This window comes from Sapajus apella, unplaced genomic scaffold, assembly GCF_009761245.1.
Source record: "Sapajus apella isolate SASKATOON/1434 unplaced genomic scaffold, GSC_monkey_1.0 scaffold113, whole genome shotgun sequence".
Taxonomy (NCBI): domain Eukaryota; kingdom Metazoa; phylum Chordata; class Mammalia; order Primates; family Cebidae; genus Sapajus; species Sapajus apella.
Window position 1 is genome coordinate 5,062,389 of NW_022437053.1, and position 19,627 is coordinate 5,082,015.

General features: G+C 47.6%; 1 protein-coding gene across 1 annotated transcript in view; it reads right to left on the bottom strand.

Moving 5' to 3' along the window:
• OCA2 (OCA2 melanosomal transmembrane protein) overlaps positions 1 to 19,627 on the bottom strand; it is a 224,809-nt gene that overhangs the window by 20,624 nt on the left and 184,558 nt on the right. Inside the window, exon 23 of the mRNA XM_032259976.1 lies at positions 16,821 to 16,914. Coding sequence (XP_032115867.1) covers positions 16,821 to 16,914 — 94 coding nt within the window. The remainder of the gene's footprint in view (positions 1 to 16,820; positions 16,915 to 19,627) is intronic.

Consider the following 19,627-nt stretch of genomic DNA (forward strand, 5'->3'; position numbering starts at 1 on the left):
ACAAACTGACAGGTTTTTCATAATCTCTTTATATATAGAAACACACTTGTAATAAGGTGACTGGGTAAGATGATCTATAGCATAAGGCACCACTTTTGTGGTAAATTCCAGAACTATAAATAGATTTTTCTGGCCTCATCTTGTGACCTGATTTTTTCTGAGGCATTTCATCTTGCCCTTGTGAGTGGTGGAGTAGAAAATGCCCTGAGTACAGGTACCGTGAGGCCGGACACATACTTTCCAACCCTGCCTGGTGCCAGGGCGTGTCTGCCCTGGTTCCTTCCCAGCCCCCCGCCAGCTCCCACTCCATCCCTGCCTTCCTCCCAGCACTGAAGTCGCTCTCTCTCTTTGGAAGGGCTCGCTCTTGGCCAGCTGTCCCTGCTGCGGACTTTCAGTGCCAGTGTTCCCAGGGGGATTTCCAATGCGATCCAAACTCTCCAGAGGACATGGGCTCGGGGCTCAGTGCTGGTGTCCATAGCTATTCGGGGGCTCCCATCTGAGGGCGGGGGCTCCTCACTGGTCCCCACCCCAAAAGCAGACTGCCCTGGGAACAGGTGTGCATACCTGCGCACTCCTCACTTTTATGCCTGGAGTTTTACAGAGCCTTTTGGAAAAAGGCAGAGGAAAATTTACAGAGAAATTCAATTTTTGCCCCAAACTCTCAGCTGTTCTTTGTAAGTTCTTGAGGTGCTGCTGAGTGTAGCTAGAGGCTCCCACGGCCGAGACAAATGCAATAAAAATCTCCGCACTTTCAAGCTGACAGTCTCCCAAAATCCATGTTATGAGAAATATCCACCAACTACAATTGTAGAAAAGAAGGTGATTACTTATCTGGGACAAAGTCCTACTCCAGGTGTGGGAAGATGTGTCTTGGAGTAAACTGGTGGCAAGTGGTAGAGGCTGAGAGCTCCTAGAGGGTCAGACTGGGGCTGCACACTTCAGGAAGAAGACCTGGCTCTGCGGCATGACGTCAGAGCAAAGGCCAAATGCTGGGGCTCGCCCGCCCTCCCAAGGGTGCTAGAAGAGCCACGGAGACAGAGAAGTCAGAGAAGCGCCCTGCTGGCTGCTCGCTGAGCACTGTCCTGAAGACATCTTCCTGATGTGACTTCCAACAGGACACGGAGCTGGGAGCCGCCCACACTTAGGGAGGCAGAAGCCAAGGAGAAGCCAAGATTCGAATGTGAACAGGCAGCTTCCGCTGACTTGAAGGGAAGAAAGGATACAATAGGCCTACAACAAGGGCGGCGGTGGCTTCACAGTAGATGACAGACAGAGGACAGCTGACGGACAGATGCTAATGAGCAGATATAGCTAGGTGACAGCTCGATGATTGATTGATTGATTGATTGAGTGACCAGAACAAATGAAAGATACTTTTTGAAATGCAAGGATGCAGAGCATACACCTAAGGACCTGGCGAGAGTCAACCGCACCTCACCTAGAATTGGAAGCACAAGACACTGACTTTCCAGGCTCCCTTCGCACCTAAAGCAGAACACACAGTCTAGGCTTTGTCCATTCAACTCTTCACCTGCCTAGAACTTGTAGCACTAGATATGCACGGACTCTATCAAGGGGGCTGGCTTCACTATCCACAACAGCAACATGGGTTTCCAGGAGCAGGTGGGAGGTGTGAGCTGTGGCTGTGGCCAGCGTGGCCTTGTGCCTGCACTGAGACCCCTAGCTTCCCTACCCTCAATTAGCATCTTCCATCAGCATCCCCCAACTACAGAGAGGAGGCACCCAAAGGCTTTCCTGTAACATCCTCACCTAACTCTACATTTTGGCTGGTGCGGAAGATAGATACTGCTCAGGAAGAGCGGGTTCTGGAATCCAACGGCAGCTATTTTAATATATAAGACTGTCTTACTGAAAACAGTCGATGCCCTCTGGGGCCATCACACAGTACTGCTGGCAAACGCATTTTTCTCTCCTAGGCAAAGAATACTACAAAGCAAAGCTATTATAAAGATGTTAATTCTCTTGAGGTTATTTTAAGGCTTATTACAATTCCAATCAAAAGAACAATTCAGTTTTTAATTAATTCAAATGATATGATTCTGTAATTTCATATAAAAAATAAATAAGAATAGTCAGGAAAATACTGATAAGGCAAAGTAAGAAGAGATACTTGTCCTACCACAGAGTAACCTTATAAATTCCAAATAATTTAAACATCACGGTATGTCACTGATTCATAAAACACAACAGAAGGCCCACCAACATACTCAAAACCCCACAAGGACTTTTTCGTCATAAACGTGGTTTATGAAGTCAGTGAGGTGAAGTCAAACGGAGTAATGAAGAGCTTTGGAAGAACTGGACACCCGTCTTTACAGGTGAGCTGCATCCATGTCTCATTCCAAATCAAAAAGGATGAAATTCTAAATGTTCACCTTTCAAAAGCTAAAAATAAGTAAATATTTAAAATAACCAATAGAAAAAGAGCACAAATATTATTTAAAGAAGGATGAATTAGAATAAAAAACTGAAAGCGATACAGTAAAAAGTCAATAACAATTTAGAGTAAAAGGCCAAAAGTCTTTTCTGAAATCTCTAATACAAATATCAACTTCTGAGAGCTTTCACTATGGGGAAAAAAATGTGTGTGCATGTGTGTGTAACTGTGTGTATATCAACTGAGAGATGAGATTTCATCACAGATACAAGGACAAGTAAGATGCTTCAAGCTATTTCATAGCAAAATATAAATTACTAAAATTGATCCATGCAGAAAACAGGAAACCTGAAGATTTCAATAGCCAGTGAGGAGACTGAAGACTAGTTAACAATCTACAAGTTAAGAAGATGTCAGATTCAAATGGGTCTATAATTTCAACATTCCAAGTTACACACATAAAGTTCCCCGATTCATTTAATGGGGCTACACAACCTTCAGACTCAAATATAATACAAAAATAAAAACTGCAGCCAGTTTTACTCGTAAGTACAGATAAAAAAATGCGGTAAGATGGGTCTGAGGCCAGGCTGGCCCCTGAATAAAGCTCAGTAACGGAGCTCCAGCAAAGCAGCTGCATTTCTGAAATTTCCAAAGGCCTGATGGCCACAGCCCTGGACAGACACAGCCTTCCACCCGCCACAGACCTGCCGCACACGTGACTGGACTGTTTTCAGCTGTTTCCTCCTGGAAGGCGTCCCTGTGCCACACACTGGGCATCTTGCCATGGTGACTGGCCTATGAGCTGAGCTAGAGTCACACTGGGACTCACAGGGCCGGCTCTGCCAGCCAAGAGTGAGCACCCAGCTCGGACCAGACAGAGCCCTTCCCCAGGGAGCCCGTCTGGGTCTGTCTCCAGAGCTGCCCACGGCGGTTCCCTATCACAGGAAGGAAATCCCAGGTGGGGTGAGGCAGAGATGAGAGACGGGGAGACCCCGGCCTGGCTGCCCAGTTGCTGCCTCCGCCACCCAGCTGAACACTGCCCATCAGGCTGCGGCACTCTCTGGTCCCTGTCCCTTTCTGCCCACGCGAATCTGATTAAGGGGTCTGTCACCTGTAGCCAAGAGCCCCAACAGCGTGTCTGTACCCTCCTGTTTCTCCACAGAGCACCCAGGCTGCCGTCCACTGCCCACTCCAGAGGCCGTCTCCAGTCCCCCCTGCTTGGGCGCCTTCTCTCCCTGGGCATTTGCTCCACCCCCTCCATCAGAGCCTCCCTCCAGGCCTCCATGCTCACACACCCGTCTGCCAATCTCACCCGCCTGCCAATCCGACTTCTCTCCCTGGGCAATTGCCACGCCCCCCTCCATCAGAGCCTCCCACCAGGCCTCCATGATGGTAACTAGGCTCAGAGCCTCCCGCCAGGCCTCCATGATGCTAACACGCCCAGAGCCTCCTGCCAGGCCTCCATGCTCACATACTCACCTGCCAATCCAACACGCCTCATGCAGCCTCACTAACACGAACTGGAACATACTCGAGCCCAAACTCTGCTTTTCTCCTCTAAACTGCTCCTGCGCCTGATGTGCCTTTGAGTTTTCATCCCCTCATGGCTCACATCCCCACTGTCCACCTCCAAACCCTAGCCCACCAGCCCCCCTCCCCACCTGCCCTGCACACACTGCCCCCAAGCCTCAGCCTCTAACCTGGCCTTCCTGGGGCCACTCCAGCCTCCTCCAACCCAGCCACTCCCCTGCGGGTAAGAACGGTCTTTGTAAAATAAAAATCTCAGTGCAGGCCTTCCCGCTTAAAGCCTTCCCTGCGCTCCCACCACCTGGAGTGAAATCCAGCCTGTTTCCCATCTGTGATCTCCCTGTGCTGGGCGCCTTCCACTGACTTCCGTGCTGTCCTCTCCCCCCCCCCCCGCCATCAGGGATGCTGGCTGCTTCTGCTCCCTGGAGGAGACGCACAGCTCGCCTGCTCGGGGCTCTTTGCTGTCTGGAAGCCTTAGTGCCCTTAGCACGGTAGCGCTGGCCCACACTGGGGATGGCTGCAGAGTCTATGTTTAGCTGTGTTTGCTGCTCCTCCCCTGGTGAGTCTCCAAGTTCAGCACGCAATGTCTGCCAGCTTCACCACTGCGCCTCTGAGGCCTAGTTCTTGCTGGTCACAAAGCTGTGTTGACTTCACAGATGACCATAAAAGAACAAACATTTTAATACAATGAATATTCATGAAATATGGTCTGATTAAATATCAAATAAATTTTTTTTTTGACACCTAGGCTGCAGGGCAGTGGCACGATCTCAGGTCACTGCAGCCTCCGTTTCCCAGGTTCAAGCGATGCTCCTACCTCAGCCTCCCCCAGTAGCTGAGATTACAGACATGCACCAACATGCCCAGCTAATTTTTTTGTATTTTTAATAGAGACGGGATTTCACCATGTTGTCCAGGCTGGTCTTGAACTCCTGACCTCAAAGGATCCACCTGCCTCAGCCTCCCAAAGTGCTGGGATTACAGGTGTGAGTCATATGACTAGCCCAATAAATTCTTTAGTTACCCCTAAATACGAAACCTTGAAAAGAATGTCCATCTGTGTCAGCTCATTTAAATGCATTATAAAAAGGTTTCATCTCATTGTTTTTCAAAATGGCACATTCTACAGAGGAATTTTAGGCCAAGCTTCCTTTCCTCCAGAAATTTAACCAATAAATACAGTATCATGCTGGTGCAACGGTGGGGCTGACCACACCTGAGCCGTCCGTTAAGTGCCCAGCCACACTCAAGGTCTCTGCGTCCGCAGGTTATGATACGCGCCCCGCTTGCTGAGATGGCTTCAGAAGACGAAGGATGTCTCGGGACGCTCCTGACCCCACGGCAGCTCACTCCACTTTTCCAGGGCATTTCCCGTTTAGTCATTTCAAGTCTTTGAAGTCACTTTAAGGCTTTTTAAGTCATTTTACATTATTTTAATGTACTTATTTTTTTCTGGGTTCCCTAATAGTTGAAATTAAGAACTCTCTGCCATTAAATTAATAATATACCAAAAACAAGTTACATAAAAACAATCATTTAGGCCACAAGGGGTCCCAACGGATTTCTGTCCAGTTGCAGGAAATTTGATCCATGAAAGGACAGAGAAAAATTTCCGCTTAGACAACTCTACAGCATCATTTTTAAACTTTATAGTCTAGAGTATGAAGAAATACTGACAGCAAATGGCTTCTCTGCGGCTCTCACCCCAGCATCCATGGAGGTCTCTGCACGCAACTGTGCCACCCCCCATGACGCCCCACTGACCCACCATCAAGCAACGCAGGCACCTCGAGGCCCTTTACGAGTGATGGTAGAAGAAGAAAAATATTTGGTCTTTGTCCCCAGTCCTAGCACAGAGCTCCTCAAACCTTTGGCATTTCCTGAGTCATGAGAGTGACAGGAATTCCTTTTGTTCTAATGAGGCAGCTCTTGGGGGCCCCAGATGGCTCCAGGAGGGGACTGGTTGCCAGAAAGATCAAGGCATGATTAGAAAGTTAAAGCTTACAGCTCCAACATCCGTCCTCACAGCAATCCTCAGGGAGAGAACCTGGGCTGGAGGTCAAGCCAGCTACAAGTGGCCAATGATTTAATTGGTCTTGCCAATGCAATGAAACCTCAAACCCCCTAAACAGTGTCATTCTGGGGCCCTTCAGGTTGGTGAACAAATCCACGTGTCAGGAGGCTGGTGCTTCCCCAGTCCATGGGGACAGAAGTTCCAGCACATGGGACCCTGCCAGAGACCTCACATGTGCACTTCCTCATCTGGCTGTTCATTTGTACCCCTTACAATTGCCTTTAAAATAAATAGTAAGGGTAGATAATGTGCTTTCCTGAATTCTCTGGGTCATTCCAGCGAATTACTGAACCCGAGGTGAGGGGTTGCAGGAACTCTGACTTGCAGCCAAGTTGCATAGAAGTGTGAGTGCCTGATTCCTGTGTCTGAAGTGAGGGCAGCGATGAGGGACAGAGTCCGCAGCCTGTGGTCCGACAGTAGCTCCAGCTAATTGGCATTAGAACTGAACTGAATTGTGGGATCCCTACTTGGCGGTGGAGAATCGAGGGATTGGTTGTTGTAAGGAGTAGAAAGCTACTTGCTAGTGCTGGCGGAATGTTGCTAGGTCAGCCACTTGCACCCACCTTCCATAGTAACCAGGGGTTCCCGTTGAAGCCGGGGTGCACCCACAGTGAAAAAAGACGAGGCGCCGCACAGGCACATGGTCCCACCTGCTTGGTGAGTGAGCCACACGCTGAGCCAACAGGGCAATGCACCGCCCACATCTCAGACCCAGGACGTTCAGAAGCAAGGAGGCCTGGCTCTTGATCCAGCCTCCGCAGGACGGACACAGAAGACAAAGCTCGATCTGTGATCCCACACTTGCTGCTGAAGCAACTGCTGCTAGTGTGAGTCCTCGAGAAATACCAAAATGGAGACACGTTTCTTTGAGCCTTTTTACCACTTAGGGCTCCTGCAGTCACGAGTGGCAGAAAACCCGACCCAGAACGGCTAAAGCAAAACGACGTTGTGAGAGCAGATGAGCTCCAAGTCCCAGGCAGTAAAATGATGTGGCAGGCTGCATTTCCCATGTTTGCCAGCCCTAATACGTGCCATCCCAATGCTCATCCTTCAGCCCTGACAGTGACACTTCCCCGTCAAGAAGCACCTGCCCCTGCATCTGGGGCCTGCGAGACAGACAGATGTCTGAGCCCCCTGCCGCCATCCCAGCAGCCTAGGCAGGAGACACAAGTGAACGGCCTCCGGATGATTCTGGCCTCAGCCTCCGCCAGCTCTGCTGATTCCCAGTGAGCATGGCCAGCTGCCCTTTCAAATTCCACAGAGACGGCAGAGTTAGGAGTGAAACCGTTGCTGCTGCTTTAAGCCCTGCATTTTGGGATGACTTGTCAGGCAGCCACAGTGAGTGGGACGGATGACGTTACCAGGGCCCTCCCCTTGGCCTCAGGCGCAGGCCCTGTCTCAGGCTCCTAGTCATGGCACGCAAGGGCACTGGCCTCTCATCATCGCCCCGTTCTCCAGCACCTCAACCACAGTGTGCTCTTGGGCTCCGGGTCTTCCTCCCATTCTCCCCTCGTGGTCTATGTGCCTCTCCCAGTACTGAGGTCTTAGGGCACTGCTTCCTGAAAAGTACACAGTGGAGGTGGGGTGGTGACCCCGAATCAAAGAGGAGCCGTTGTTTCCATCAACACCAGTAGCAAGGTCAGTCGCTGCATGGTTACTAGAACCTCTTCTGCACCAGCTCTCCCGGCACCCTCCTCACAAGTATTTACGGCTCTCCTGGCTTTCTCAGAATGTCCCGGACTCTCTGGCCTTCAGGAGCCGCAGCTCCTGGCTCTCAGCTCCTGCCACAATCATTGTAACATTCTCAGGGCCGTTGATTAGAGCGTCCAATATATGAATCTACCCTCATGGCATTATTCTAAGGTTGAAGATGTTACTTCGAGGTGCAAACCAACAGGAGGGGTTCTTTGAGTTTGCATTAAGGGAAGGAAAGGGGAAGGGGTGAGTGAGTGGCTTTAAGTTTTCCTTTAGACATAGAGCGTCCAGCTGCTTTGAGAAGTCTAAGGCTTGCTTCTGCTCTAACCAAATGAGAGCTGCAAGAAAAGCAGCCTCACTGGCTCTTTCTTTTCTGTCTCTTCTTTCCTTCCTTCCTTCCTCCCTTCCTTAACAAATGTAACATGTGGATGAGACTAACTTTGAAATTTACATTTAGAAATATTGATCTCACATTCATGATTTTAACCCTCAGGGGGAAATAAAGTATTTGACTCTGGTTCAGCGAGTTTACAGCACTGTGATCAATACAGAGATTAACCTTTGAAAAGGCACCCAACATTACATTAGCATCTGTTTTGACCTTTGAGAAAATATGAATGTCTGCCTGGCTACCCTTGAAGTAGGAGACAGAATGAGGGCTTCATAAATCTACAAAGAATGTCATTATGTTTACTGCTAGTCAATGGTAATGATCCCTCTGAACCACACTGAACAAAGCCAGGTCATTTTCAAATATTGCTTCTAATATAGTGTTTTCTAGATGGTTTATTCTCTAGATATTTTTTCACTCTTTCATTTAACTTATAAACTCAGTGTTTTCAAAGCCTCATAATAATTAGCTATGTTCTAAGAAACCACAAAAGAAAACAAAATGAGGTGACAAAAGCCTTCCTGGAAGCTAAATTCCACAACCAAGTTCAACTTAATGTGTCTCTATGTTTAAAGAAACGGTAACAATCTACCTTATCAATTAATGAAACACTCTTTAATTGGCTGGTGTACCTTATGTGGGTGGCACTGAAATGGTACGGCCTGGTCCCCACGGGGGAATGTCCTGGAGACCGTGTTTCTGCCCAGTGAGGGAATCAGCATTAGCATAATCTCTAGTCAGAAAATCATTTTCTCTAAGGAGCAAAACAAAATCATCCTCAGGAAGTGCAGTAAAAAATACTCCTCAGACATGGCAGAAAGAACAAGTTGTGGGCTGTGGATCAGCAATGCCACCGTCTTGCTTGTGGTGGGCAGGGCAATGACAACCACACAATTCCATGTCACTTCTACGCACAGTAAACTCCACAGGTCAACAAGAAATGCAGATTCAGCCACAAGGATAGCCTGCCTTTCAACATAACTAGAAGATGGAGAGCACTAGAGACTCCACATTACTTGGCAGTAAAGGAGAAAACACCAACTCCCAGCCAAGCTGTCTCTCAGGCCCCAGCCCCACACCCTTGCAGGGAGCCAGAGAAATCCAGAAATTTTTCTTGAGAAAGAGAAGAAAGAAATAAAAATCCTAAAATTGAGGAAAATAACAGCCAGAAGTAGGAAGCCGAACCTAAGCATAAAACCACTAAAAAACGACCCTGGTGGACTTGCGTAGAGACTGCAGAGGAAAGACACTGACGTCCACTGAGCCCCAGTGACAGGCAGGCACCATCATTGGCAAGAGAAGGCAGCAAACAGGCAGGCTTGCCCATCGGAGTCTGGCAGGCGAAGGGGAAAAGCACCGAGGGGGAAATGCAGAATCCTGTAAGCAAAAGAAACCAAAAATGGATGGACATCCCCCACTACTTAAAAAAAAGCTATTACAGAGACTGCTCCCTACAGCACTGACCAAAGACTAGAAATCTTCTCAAACTAGGAACCCTGGAACTAACTCTGGCTGGCAGCCCTGTCCAGAAAGTACGTGGACGAAAGCAGACTGCCCCTGCACCAGGCTTTCCTAGTAATAAAACAGAGCATGAGAATCTAAATACTGAAGCCAGTAAAGCGTTCCCCAACAAGCCACCTGTAAACTAGGAAATACACAACTGCATACAACACTCGGTACTGAATTCCACACCCTCGGATAGGCACTGGGGGTGTGCAAAACCAAGCTGAATCTGAAACCCAAACGCTAAGAGCAGAAAGAGACAGAAACATGAAGAAATAAAACGAGAAGTCAAAGAAAAAAACAAATCCTGTCAGAAATGAAGATCAAATTATAAGGTGTTCAAGGAAGACCGTAATCAAATGGAAACATAGTAAGAGGCATTAAAGAAAAAAAGCAAACAAGAGACCAAAAACAAACTGAGTAATAAAACGAGCCAGAAAGAAAGTGCCTGAAATGGAGGAAGGCCAATGGGACCCACCATGAAGAGATCCATGAAACAATGAAATATAACAAATGGTCCAGGAACCCTTTCAGGACTCAGAGGAAGACATCACGCTTCATGTTAAATAGGCCCCGGGGACACCATGGGATACCTGGGAATATCTTAGTAAAACTATTAGACTGAAGATGAATTAGTAAAATCCTCCAAACCTGTGGCAAAATCAAGTAACTTCAAACGTAAGAGAACTGGGCTGCCATCAGACGCCCCACACACATACAGCTGAGGCCTCCATGGAGTAACACCTTCATGAAACCCAAAGAAGGTATGTGTGAGCCAAGGGTGTGCTAGTCAGGAAGCAGAGTATCTTGTCCAATGTGAAGGATTTCGAAGGCAGCCTTAAACCTACAAAAACTCAGGGGTGCTGTACTCAGAAGCTGTTCTTGGGCTCTTAAAGATTAACTTCACCTGTCAAAAGGCAGGATCACTTCAGCAAAAGGGCCAATGGTGAGCATCTAACAGACTTCATCGGAGATCTGAGAGAAATGAGCACAGAACAATGGTGGAAGAACAATGAATGAGGCTATACGTTTTGAAAGTAGAATTACTTCAATTAGTAAGTGGGCAGAGAAAGAAGGGAGGAGAAAAGTACTGTGGAATAAACTTATCAGTGGTCATCTAGGCAAGAGGCAGAAGTTAAGGGATATCATCAAAGATACACAAACTAGGTATAAAAGACCACGTAAGAAAACAGAAGACTAACGGCACAGGAAAAAGCCTAAGAACAAAGGTAATCGCTAGAACAATACAAACCTTTCAAACTGCAAGGAGAAATATTAGAAAATAAAAGAGCAAAATATATATACGTAGAGAGAAACAGCGCAACTAAAATATACATAAAAACCTATAATATGGAAAATGTGTGAATCATATCAATAAATGTGAGTGGGCTAAACTCATTTATTCAAAGAAAACAATACTTTTATTTTGGTTCACAAAGCAAATTCCAACAATATACAGTCCATGTGAGACACTCCTAAAACAAAGTGATTTAGAAAGGCTAAAAGCTAAGCAAATGATTTGTGATTTCAATGCTGGATAAAGCACAATCAAGCCACAGAGCATTATGCATGACAGAGGGGATGTTTAATCGTGCTAAAAGCTTCAACTCACAGTGGAGACGGAACAGTAGTAAACATGTATCCACCAAATAACACAGTAACCATCTTTCAAAGATCAACAGTAAGAGATTCAAGGACAAGTAAAGAGATGTACTTGTAACAGGAAATACTTAACATGCCACTTTAAATACACACCAGATTTAGTGGACAAAAACTAAGTAAAGATATAAATGACCTAGTATCATACAGGGTAGATTTTAGAAATATGTTTCTACAGTAACAATAGAGAATGCACACATAAAATATGATCAAATTTGGTCACAAAGAAACCAGAAGTAAGTTCCATCAAAATGAAAATTAATAAATAAAAAGATTCTTCAACCTGGAAATTGAAAAAAACTGTTGTTAAACATCCAACTCAGATGAAAGGCAAGCCACACTGAAAATACAGAAACCCTAGAAGTAACGGTAATGGAAGCAGTGTTCAGAGGAAAAAGCATCGCCCTAAACACTTATGACAAATAAAACAGACACATAAAAGTAAATGAAATAAATTTGAAATTTGAAAAAAGAAAGAAGGCAAAGTAAGCCAAGAGAAAGCACTAGGAAAGGAATGATAAACACAAATACAGCAACTAACAAGGCAGAAAATAGAAAACTAGACCTAAGAAATACAACAGTCTTATTTTTTGAAAAATAAAATAGAACTAGATGGATCACAAGCCACTAATCAAAAATAAATCCACAGATAAGAAATGACAAGCGGGAAATAACCACCAAAACACACAAAATTTAAAAATAATTACAAGAAAATATTTGCAGACCTCTCGATACCAGCATCTTAGGGTAATTGTAAATTATGTGTCTATTCCAACTTCTGATCCTACTAAAAGTGTAATCCAGTATATTGTCTCTCGTAGCTCCAGTCATCAAGACAAGTACGGCACTGGTGAGGAACAGCCATCCAGATCAATATGCCAGAACAGAGAACCCAGGAACAGACCCAGAAGGTACACACAGCTGATGAGTGGCAATTACAAAAGTAACTCAGTGGAGGAAGCACAGCCTTGGCACCAAATGCTGCCAGAGTCCCATGGTATTCACAGGCGCGCGCGCGCGAGAGTGAGAGAGAGAGAGAGAGAGAGAGAGAGAAACTTGATCTAAACCGCACACCTTATATGAAACTTAAAATGCAACATGAACTCAAATATAACATGTAAATCAATAAAATTTGGGGGAGGGAAGAGCACAGGAGATAATCTTTGAAAAATATCTAGGGCTAGGCAAAGACACCAAAAACACAACACATTTTTTAAAAAATGACACATTGGCCCTCATTAAGATTCAAAACTTTTGCTTTGTAAAAGAACCTGTTAAGTGGATGAACAGACAAACTGCAGAGTGGGAGAAAGTGTCCTGCTCTATTCATAAGAGTCCCAGGCTACAAACAAGCAGGTGCTCTTCGACGGGTAGATGACTAAATGAACTGTGGCCACCCGTACCACGGAATGCAATGAAAAGGAATAAAATACGGGCCTGAGAAATAACTTGGATGAATTGCCAGGCGGTGATGCTGACTGAAAACAGCCCACACAAAAAGGTCACACGTACAATTACATTTATGTGACATTCTTGTCATGATAAAGTGTTGGCGATGGAGAACAGATTGGGGCAGGGGTAGAGGTGGTAGGAGGCAGAGCTGGCTGGGAAGGGCCAGCCCCCGGGCACCTCATGAGAGTGGAGCTCTTCTGTGCTTGGACTCAATCAGTGGCATCATCCTGGCTGTGATCTTTCACTGTAGTTTGTCAAGATTTTACCAACAAGGAGGGTTTTTGCACGAAAGGCTCACAGAATGTCTCTGAATTATTTCTTACAACTACACATGAATCTATAATTATCTTGAAAGATAAAGGTTTAAAAAATTAATGAAAGCAAAAAGTATAGACAAAATGGAGCTAAAGTTTATCTGTTTCAACTATAGAATATCTAAAATGCCCTTGCAAAAATTAAATACAAAAATAAGCTAAAACATAGTCACAACATATACATCAGAACTGATTTCTGTAGATGCAAGAGAGCTTCTGAAAAATAGGAAAATTCATCTCTCAAGAGAAAGACAGAGGCAAAGGATATGAATGGAAAGTTTACAAAACAAATGCAAATATTCAATGCTTATACAGAAAAATTATCATCATCTCAGTAGAATTAATTAAAACAAAACATGAGTCTATTGTTAGCCAGCCAGATGAACCTTGAGTGTTCAAATGGCAGTGATGAGTTTCAGCAGAAAAATTCAATAAAATGCATGGAAAGCAACATTTCTGGACGCCAGCTTGTCAATATTTATCTGGATTCTTAAAACATCATTCATTTAGCCAGTTGTTCTATGTCAAAAAATTTACCTTCAATTATCAGAAATGAAACAAGGTTTTATCTGTAAAGATATTTATCACACCATAACAAGAAATAGCAAGGAACCTGAATGCCTCAGCGTAAAATAAACCGGGATATATCTGCTTGTTGTAGGCGCGGCTATTCTATTTTGGAAGGACAATTAGTGTCCTGCTAAGATGCTCACAATAGAGTATAAAGAATAACAGGTAGGACACAGTGTGATTTAAAAGCTTTGCAAAAAAGAAATATGTAATCTATGGTAGGCAGGAGAAATGTAAGAAAACACACCACATTACGATTAGTGGCTATTTCTAGGTAGCAAAATTATAGGCTGCTTTTATATTTTATTCTTTTACATATTTTCCATTAAATACTTACCTACATCATGAGAGAAACAGTAATTTTTTTAAATATTCTGCAGTGTATATCACAGGAAGCCACCTTTTATGAAAGGAAATCTTTGAGTTAGATAAATCAAATTAGTACATTTGCAATTGCAAATTAGGCAATTCATGCAAATAAAGGCCTTACCACAATCAGTTAACCATTTCCTGGGAAAAAAAAACTGCTCTGATTTCTGCACAGTAAGGACCTGGCAAGAAGAATGGTCAGAACTGGAAGAATTGGAACCAGGCAAAAGCAAGGAAAGGACTCTCTGACCACTCACCCCCTGACACACGCTTCCTCCAAGCAGATGCATGGGATTCACAAGGCTGGGGCTGCTCAGGTCTCGGGAAGACTGCCGGCAGTCTTGCCCAAGCTTTCTGAGGCCACTGAGTTCCTGACGGCCATGCTAGCTGCTCACCAAGTAACTGCACGCACACGCATGCGTGTTTCACACACTGCACACCAAATGCAAGACCTACGTGAAAAGTTCAGTGCACACATGCTTCACCCACCGGCGCTGCGCCTCAGGCACTTTACGTGTCCCAGGTGGAGCGGACAGTCAGGCAGACGCCGTGGTTATATTCTGAAGTGATGCTCGGGAAAGATCAGACTGGCGTTGCCCTAAAAACCTTATTTTTAAAACAATACTAACACCAGGCTTCCCATGCCTACCAGTGAGACCAACTGGTGTTGCAAAAGGTCATGAGGTTTTCCTGCTCCTGAAAGCCAGCCTAGGGGTTGTCAGGTCGTCGACGGGCCAGTATGGTACGCTTGGCCAACCGAAGAAGGGATGGAGGACATGAGAATGACGGCCTTCCTGCCTTGCGGAAGTTGGAGCCCAGCTCGAAGGAGGAGGCAGGGCTGGCACAGAGGGGGAACTGAGTCTCCTGCTGCCAGCCACTCAGCACGCTTGTCTCTGACCCCCTCTCTCGGCTATGCTCTGGGTCTGACCCTCATCAACCGTGGGGCAAAGATGACAAGATGTCAGTGTGTGGCAGGCCACCCTGCAAAGGCCACTGCTATATTTGCTGTAATAAATGTTGTTCTTGTTAAGATAACTCTTGTTTAGCTGACAGGAGGATTCCTTTTAAGCTCAGCAGAGGCAGATGAGAGTCCAAACAGAAAGAAGTTAGTCAGGCATTAAGTTCTGAACCCTGTCCCTTAGTGGCAGGGTCAGCAATATGCCCAGAGTCCCACCGGGGGACGCACGTTCAGTGTCCCCTCCGGCTCACACCCACATCACCCAGGAGTGTCACTCAAATGTATGCCTCAGCAACATTACCAAGTAAGACTAGGTTCTTACAAACTATAGAAATGGCCAATATAAAAAGTCTAGCAAAAGCCAGCATGCTAGTGTTGAGAGAGCATGCTGTGTGTCCTCACCTGGGCATGACGGCCAGGGCTCTGTTCCCAAGCCAGCCCCAGGCAGCAATACCTAGCACAGAGATTGCTGCCTCCACTGGCTACAGGGTTCTCCGCCACTCAGCCAAAGCTGGGGCCCCAAATCTTTACCCGAGGCTGGTTCTGAGAACCATCATCACCCATACACCCAGTACGAGTGTACCAAGAACTCCACAGAAACCTTGCTCAACACCAAATGAAAGAAGTTCAGTTTAACAGCGCCATGTGACATGGGCTTCCGGCTTCTGGTCTGCCCACTCGCCTGTTTGCAATGTGCAGTGTGCCCCTCACACACAGGTGTGCCAGCAGTCAGGGCCCCGGTGTGGCCTCAGCTCCTCCTAGAGCAGGCTCTCATCCATAGGCACTGACTGCACTCCCCCACCGAAGGCCTCGTCTCTGCGCAGTCCTCTTTAGAGGTGCCCACACAAGAGAGGGATGCTACTGCCAGGCCTCCCCCAGCCGACCACCTGGCTTCAGTCTGCAGCGTCACGAGGCCTTTGCTAGCAGGGACTCTGCAGTCCAGCAGGGGAAGGTCAGACCTGGTATGTGCCGTCCTCGTAGATAGGCAGGGCACAAGGGGACAGAGGACGGCCACATGGGATGCCTGGCAGGCCCACAGTCACTTCCCGACCCCCTGCCTCAACCCGAGTCACCCAGAATGTGTGAACCATCCTCTGTGTTATGGAGCTAATTGCAGCAATACTCTTTTTTCTTTTTTTTCTTTGAGACGGAGTCTCACTCTGTTGCTCAGGCTGGAGTGCAGTGGCGTGATCATCTCAGCTCACTGCAACCTCCACCTCCTGGGTTCAAGTGATTCTCCTGCCTCAGTTTCCTGAGTAGCTGGGACTACAGGTGTATGCCACCATGCCTGGCTAATTTTTGTAGTTTAGTAGAGATGGGGTTTCACCATATTGGTCAGGCTGGTCTTGAACTCCTGACCGCCCACCTCAGCCTCTCAAAGTTCTGGGATTACAGGCATGAGACACTAAGCTGGGCCTTTTTTTTTTCTTTTTCTTTTCCCTTTTTTCTCTTTTTTTTTTTTTTTTTTTTTTTTTTGAGACAGAGTCTCACTCTCTCACCAAGGCTAGAGTGCATCAGTGTGATCTCAGCTCACTGCAACCTCCGCCTCCCAGGTTCAAACAATTCTCCTGCCTCAGCCTCCCAAGTAGCTGGGACTACAGGCACATGCCACCATGCCCAGCTAATATTTTGTGTGTATTTTAGTAGAGACAGGGTTTCACCATGTTACTCAGGCTGGTCTTGAACTCCAGAACTCAATGCACCCACCTTGGCCTCCCAATGTGCTAGCATTATGGCGTGAGCCACTAGCAATAAATTTTTAATGTGTTTTTTTCTGAGCTAATCGCAACTACACCAGTCTCTCTAATTACTAAAAATATGCTTATCTTAGTGTTTAATGCGCTATTTATTAAGTGAGCTTAGGAACTAGATAGTTTAACAGAAATGTAAAGTGAGTTTAAAAGTACCTGAAAAATTCCATGAAGGAGAACCCGTATCCGTGCTGCTCTGCAATGCCTGCGCACACGACGTTTGCCGACGCGCCAATCAGTGTCCCGTTACCTAAAGTCGAAATTTAAAAACAAAACCCCAGTTGATATTGCTGGTAAGCTGCTGTTCTCTTTGGTTTGTAAAATTTATATCATCTCACAGGCTTTGATTTGATGATTACAGTCAAAGTGACTGCTCTATAAATATCTGAAAACACACACACATACACAGAAAATAAGCTGTTTGCAAATACCACGATTCATTTCTGGATGAAACCACGGCTGTCGTGCGTAACAGAGAGGAGGAGCGCTAAGGAGAACGGGAAAGTCACTGTGGGATTGTGTCTCTCGGAGGAGGATGTAAGCAGGACCAGCAACCCAAGCGGGAACCTGTGTCCCTCGGGAATGCAATCTCAGACAGGAACCACCTTCCTCTGGACCCTGGGCCCAGACACTAGGAAACCCTTTCAGTGGATAAACAGATAGGAAAAAAACAGCCAGGTGAAACCCCTTCCCTTGACGTCTTCGCCAGTGGCATCTCCTTGACATGAAATGGCTCTCTGGGTAAGCTGTTACGACGGTGCCCGTGACAGGGACATGCACGCTCACACGCCTGTGTGCCATCCTCACAGCTGGTGAGGAATAGGGCCAAGGAAGTCACTCGGGTCATCAGATCCACCCCACACACACTCACACCCACACCCAGGGAGGGCCCAGGAGCCTCCTCCATCCCTCACAGTGTTCACGGACAGGCGCAAGACTCACGCTCAGCCAGTTCAGCTGAGCCCTGACGTGTCTGCACATACGCTGAGGAAGAGTTGCCTGTGTCTCCATCTCTCTCTCCTTCTATGGAGGATTGGTGAACAGTGAGACCCTGCCCTGGAGCTGCCGACAGCATGTCAGTGAGGGGGAGCGACCTTTCCGAGACTGGACAACATGAATAACAGAGCAGGTGGAGGCCCCACATCCCCACGAAGAAACAGCACAGACACAGTGAGAGGTGTGCCAGGCACTGAGCCGGGAAGTGGTGAGTCCCAACCGCGAACCATCCTGGCTCCAGAGGAAGATCAGCGAGGGGTAGGGCTCAGGCTGCCCCAAGCCTTTCCGTAGACAGCCATGCAGAGTGTCTGAAGAGCCCAGCACAGCGGTGAGGTTCTTTGGGACAGAGCTGGCCCAGCCAGCCCCCTCTGGGCGCTGCTGCACCAAAGCGTCCATCCCGCCATCCTGCCTGCCAAACCTGCTCCTTCCCCGGCCAGGAGACCTGCCCAATGAGACTCCACCCCCTTGCCAAGCCATCATGCATGGCCATCATTTCTCACTGTCTGGCAAGTCTCTTCCCACAGAGAAGCCCAGGGTCCTTAGCAGGCCTGGCCTGCTCGGCCCCCATGAAGGCACCTGGGTGCCAGGACAGCATCAGCCTGCACCCTAAACACTGACCACTCCAGGACGCCACGAGCAGGGCCCAACCCACGGTCCAAGCTCACATTCCACAACTTGCGTGAGTGCTAAAAGTAAAAGCCTGCACTGATGTTCTCTCCTGTTAAGGATTTGTGATTGGAAAACGCCCGCTTTCCAATCAGAATGACACTTGTGCAGCCGGGTACTGCCCAGGTGGAGAGCATCTCATCCTGCCTGCCGTGGGCGTGGATTCCTGACGTGCGAGGGGCCACTTCCCAGGAAACAAGGAGCTTTCCGTGTCCTTCTGCAGGTTGCCAGGGTGAGCTGTTTTGGTCCTGAGTGCTTCTGGATGCAGGGAAAGGAATGGGGAGGAGGAAAGGATGCTGAAGAATCTGCAGGAGGGGCTGCGTGCCACCTGGGGACTGCCTGACGAAGGTCAGGCAAGGATGGGGGGCATGTGGGGAGCCCTTTCCTTGGAAGAGGAGATGCGGCTGGGGTCACACGAGGGCAGGGCTGGCTTCTGTCCTGGGGGCGACTACTCAGCCTTTAGACATCAGACATGCACCCGCCTTCTCAGGAGTGTCTGTGGGTGGCACCGAGGGGGCTGCTCTCCCCCAGAGGCCCTCCTGTACCTGGATGTTTCTGAAGCACCTGCCTCCCTCCCTGAGGGCCCTCCTTCTCGGCCACCCCCTTGCAGAAGTCCTTTGGCCTGCTCACAGACTCACTGCCTGGCAGGCAGGACATCCACTCATTAAGTCGCACGGAGCCCTGTTTCTTTAAAGGATGCTTTATGGGCAACAGAAACCTGATGAACAGCACTTAGACACACAGGGCAACCACTCCCTGGTAAAGAGAATCCTGAAGGCAGAGGGCGGGAAGCTGGTCCTAGCTGGACTGTAGTCAGGCAGGTCTCCACTGTTCCCGGCCTCACTCTCCCCTCACAGGATGGCTTCCCAGCCACACCTAAGGCAGGAGGGCAGGGAGGAGAACTGGCACCAATATGTTTTGATGACAAAGGCAAAGGCTATGGCAAAGCTCCCACACAGGCCCCTCCTGTCTTATTGGTCAGCAAAATGAGACAAGTAAGGCTGGTACCAAAGCGGAGAGGAGGCCACAGAGAGGAGGCCCTGGAGAGGAGACCACAGAGAGGAGGCCATGGAGAGGAGGTCACAGAGAGGGGGCCACAGAGAGGTGGCCCTGAAGATGGGGCCACAGAGAGGGGGCCACAGAGAGGAGATCACAGAGAGAAGACCACAGAGAGGGGGCCACAGGGAGGAGGCCACAGAGAGGAGACCACAGAGAGGAGGCCACAGAGAGAGGCCAGGAGGTTACGGGTCAGCCCTGGCAGGTCCTACACAGATGTACTGGAAATAGAGTATGTCAGCCAG